Genomic DNA, 3,480 nt, shown 5'->3' with positions numbered 1-3,480 from the left:
ATCGAAACGGACGGGCCTTGGGTATGTATGGTTCCTGGCCATTTCCTCCCCCTCTTCCCTGTTCACCTGTACGTCCAGGTGCATTGACCCATACGTATCTTCTTTAATAGTGTGAAATCCGGCCTTCACATGCCTCATATAAACACCTTGAAGGCGCGCCGGTGTTACCGAAATCCTTTAAAAAGGAGAAATGGCAAAAGGGCTGCATGGTGAAGGGTCGAAATGAGCCTGTGACCATATACCAAGTTGCGCACGTAATTGCGAGTGTGAAAGGCCTTTCTGTTGAGGAGGTTTGCGAAACGTAAGTTTTATGTTTCCCACATTCTATCCCGTTTCCAATTTGCTGCACGCGTGTATTCAGATTTATGCTAATGGGCCCATCTCCTCCACTGGAATAGTACGTGGCAAAACTCGATAAGAATGTTTGCCCTGGGGGAAACGTAGTGTCTCTTAGGAGGAAAGCTCATGCGAAAAACACGCTGCCGGCTTTCCTCCATTTCCGAGTTATTATGTATATAGAAATGGAAAATTCACTGGAGTTCATGAAACTACAGCTGGATTTATATGTCTTTTGGATTTTTTAGATTAGAAGGGCGGAACGGAATCCAACAGAACTAGAGAGATAATTCTGATTGGCTTTCTCAACGGCGACCTCCTTAGTCTCTCCAAGGCAATCAGTCCGTTAAGGTTTAGAACCGAATCTTGACACCCCGCGTTTGAGCTGACCTAGTCGCTTTATGCACTCCTCGCCGGGCATTCACCCGACATATGCATGTGTCCCGATAAGGCTGAGGGAACAACGGCTTGACATGGATGCTTGGAGTTGACGTTGGGCACCTGAAGAACTACCGCCTATACGTTAAAAGGAAGAAGGAAAAGTCCAATTAACTCAAGCCACCGGGAGCAAGAGTTTCTCGATCAACTTTTCGAGTTTGCGGTTGAACAAAGTTTCTATAATACTACTTTACGCCCACCAATTCGCCACGTGACCCGCGTTTTCCCGACGGAAGCTGTGGGTTGTCGGGCCGGAAAAACCCCGCTCCGGCCGCAGCTTAGACGCGGTGCTTGAGCTTGTCTCGGCCAATTGTTCGCTGTCCAGTGCTACAACTGGCATGAGTATACTTCAACCGTCAACCTCAACTTCAACCTCAACTTCAACCTCAACGGCCATCAATCCTCCCAAGAGAAATCCCTCTCAACTTCCACGAAGCTCGTCCTCGTCTTTCTATCTACGTGTCTCGCCATGGATCTGCAACGTACCCTCTATCAGACTCCGTGTAATGTCGATGGATAGCCTACGACTCACGGCTTCGGCGCTACCTACCTAGGGAGCCCTCGAACTCGCCCCTGCAATCCCTCAAACCAACCGTCCGTCCTGTCCGTCGGGACATTCCTCCAAAAACTCTCTATCTCGAATTCCTCTGTTAAATTCTGGGACATGTTATCCTAGTACCTTTGTCTTTTCCTCTCCCGTTTCTCTGCACCCGATTCCCTCATCTTTCTTTATCTTCCGGCCCCCCTTCACCATCTTCTTAAAAATACCTCCTTTTTACGTTTCTCTTTTTCCTCCTTCATTTTTCGTCTTTGCGATTCATCATATCTCCCATCCTGACAAGACGTCTCTGTATCTATCCGATTTTCCCTCAGATCTAAGAACGATATAGTTTGCTAGACTGAGCTCTCAATTCCTGATCACAATACTTGATATGCTGTTGTAACTCTCACATATTCCTTTCCCATTCTACACCGACCCCGACCCCGCCTCTGGCCTCGAGAGTCCGGCGGCAGGACGAAACCCCGAGATTCCGGCCACCCCGGAACATTCCCTAACCCCCACAAGATTTCCCATGACGAAGTGCACTTGGAGTGCTATGCCAGCTCAGTCTTCCTGCCACAAGATGACCGATTTCCTCTCCCCTTCTACTGCCATAGAAATTATCAAAGACGACAAACAAGGTACGTTTCTCCTCTGTTTGCCTGTTGGTCGTTTTTTCATTCTCTTTTTTTGCGCCGGTATTTCCTGTTCGATAAAGATGCTACGAGGCCAGCCATATTTGTGTTATGTGCCATGCTATCCGTATCTTAGTTTCTTGTTTTTTTCTTTTTTTTTCTTTTTCTGACGGGAAATGTTTTGGAGCAGGAGAAAATGGATACTTGGTTAGCGGCTTTGAAAGCGGGCCAAGCCGTCCACCCACGCCACACGGAGCTGGATTACCAGAAAACTTCGCTGAAGTCGTCCAAGGCGTATACAGAAGTAGCTTTCCTTTACCAGTGCATCTCGACTCTATTGCCCGTCTTAATCTTAAGACCATTGTGTAAGTTTTCAATTGGAATTCATTGTTTTTTTTTTTTTTTTTTTTTTTTTTCGCGAAACCGTATGTGTGCTGACTAGGAAATAGAACCTTAGTTGACGAAAAATGGTCTCCTGATTATGGCGAATTTATCCGCAAAAATGGAATTAAGTCCCATGTCATTCCCATTTTGGCAAACAAAGCCCCGCAGGTCTCCACGCCCTATGAAACTGTCATTGAAGTACTAAAGATTATTTTGAACCCGACGAATCATCCTGTATTAATTCACTGCAACAAAGGCAAAGTAAGTTATTATCTTTGCCCGAACAGTACAAATGAATAAGTAAATAAATTAAGCCTTTTCCGCCATCTAATCTTGTTATTCTAGCATCGAACCGGATGTATTATCGCCTGCTTTCGCAGAGTTCAAGGGTGGTCTCTCATGGCTTCGCTCCAGGAATATCAGAAATATTCTACACCTAAATCGCGTGTGCTAGACCGCATTTATATCGAGGAATTCGACTCAGATTCCCTCTGTGACCTCGTTGAAAAAGTGGGGGCTCGCAAATGGCTTCCGACAATTATTCCAGTCGATAACATCGGGAAAGACAAACTCGAAACATCGCATATCGGCCTTAATGATCAATTCCCGAAAGCCGAAAGTGCACCTCCTAGCCACTTCAATGCAAGTTTAGAGGAACTCCACAGAATCAACTCCATCTAAAATATATTCCTGGATTCATATCAATTCCTTCAATCACCTTTCGCCAGTGATCAGGAATGCCAAAATCCCATCGAGCAGACAATGCTCGTTATTTCCCTGGGTCCACTTTCCTTGCTTATATCGGGGCGTTTCCGGATAAGGATCGAGATCACAACCGAAAAATAAAACACCACGGCGTTTCGTTTCTCCATTCATTTATTTCATCACTACGAGGATTATTTATAGACCGTTAGGTTTGGGTTCTGGGGTAGGGTACATGTACATACGGGCGCGGGAAATGGAACCGCAAGTCCCCAGTACTGCGGTAATAAAAAGAAATAATAAATTAAAATACAACTTGTCATTGAAAACCTGGCGTTAAGGATGGGAGGTTGCACAGCTTAATTTACCGCCCAGCGGCGGCAGCGGCGATTTTTTAATACAGCACTCTTTGCCTTATTCTTTCTTTCTCTTTTCTTTCTATTT

The 3,480-nt window shown here is 45.5% G+C and overlaps 2 protein-coding genes across 2 annotated transcripts in view; both read left to right on the top strand.

Annotated features, from left to right (window-relative positions):
- Window positions 1-444, top strand: part of HCAG_05601 (conserved hypothetical protein) — a gene marked incomplete at both ends in the record, with an annotated part of 1,405 nt that extends 961 nt beyond the window's left edge. Inside the window, 2 exons of the mRNA XM_001540084.1 lie at window positions 111-301; window positions 399-444. Coding sequence (XP_001540134.1) covers window positions 111-301; window positions 399-444 — 237 coding nt within the window. The remainder of the gene's footprint in view (window positions 1-110; window positions 302-398) is intronic.
- A 1,427-nt stretch (window positions 445-1,871) lies between these two features.
- On the top strand, window positions 1,872-3,015 carry HCAG_05600 (predicted protein; the record flags this gene model as incomplete). Its single annotated transcript, XM_001540083.1, has 4 exons — window positions 1,872-1,956; window positions 2,138-2,315; window positions 2,400-2,595; window positions 2,680-3,015. 4 exons carry the CDS (start codon window positions 1,872-1,874, stop codon window positions 3,013-3,015), a joined length of 795 nt encoding a protein of 264 aa, XP_001540133.1.
- Between the last annotated feature and the right edge of the window lie 465 nt (window positions 3,016-3,480).

The sequence above is a fragment of the Histoplasma capsulatum genome, genomic scaffold (assembly GCF_000149585.1).
Source record: "Histoplasma capsulatum NAm1 scaffold_5 genomic scaffold, whole genome shotgun sequence".
Classification (NCBI taxonomy): domain Eukaryota; kingdom Fungi; phylum Ascomycota; class Eurotiomycetes; order Onygenales; family Ajellomycetaceae; genus Histoplasma; species Histoplasma mississippiense.
This window is presented reverse-complemented; position numbering and strand designations above follow the sequence as displayed.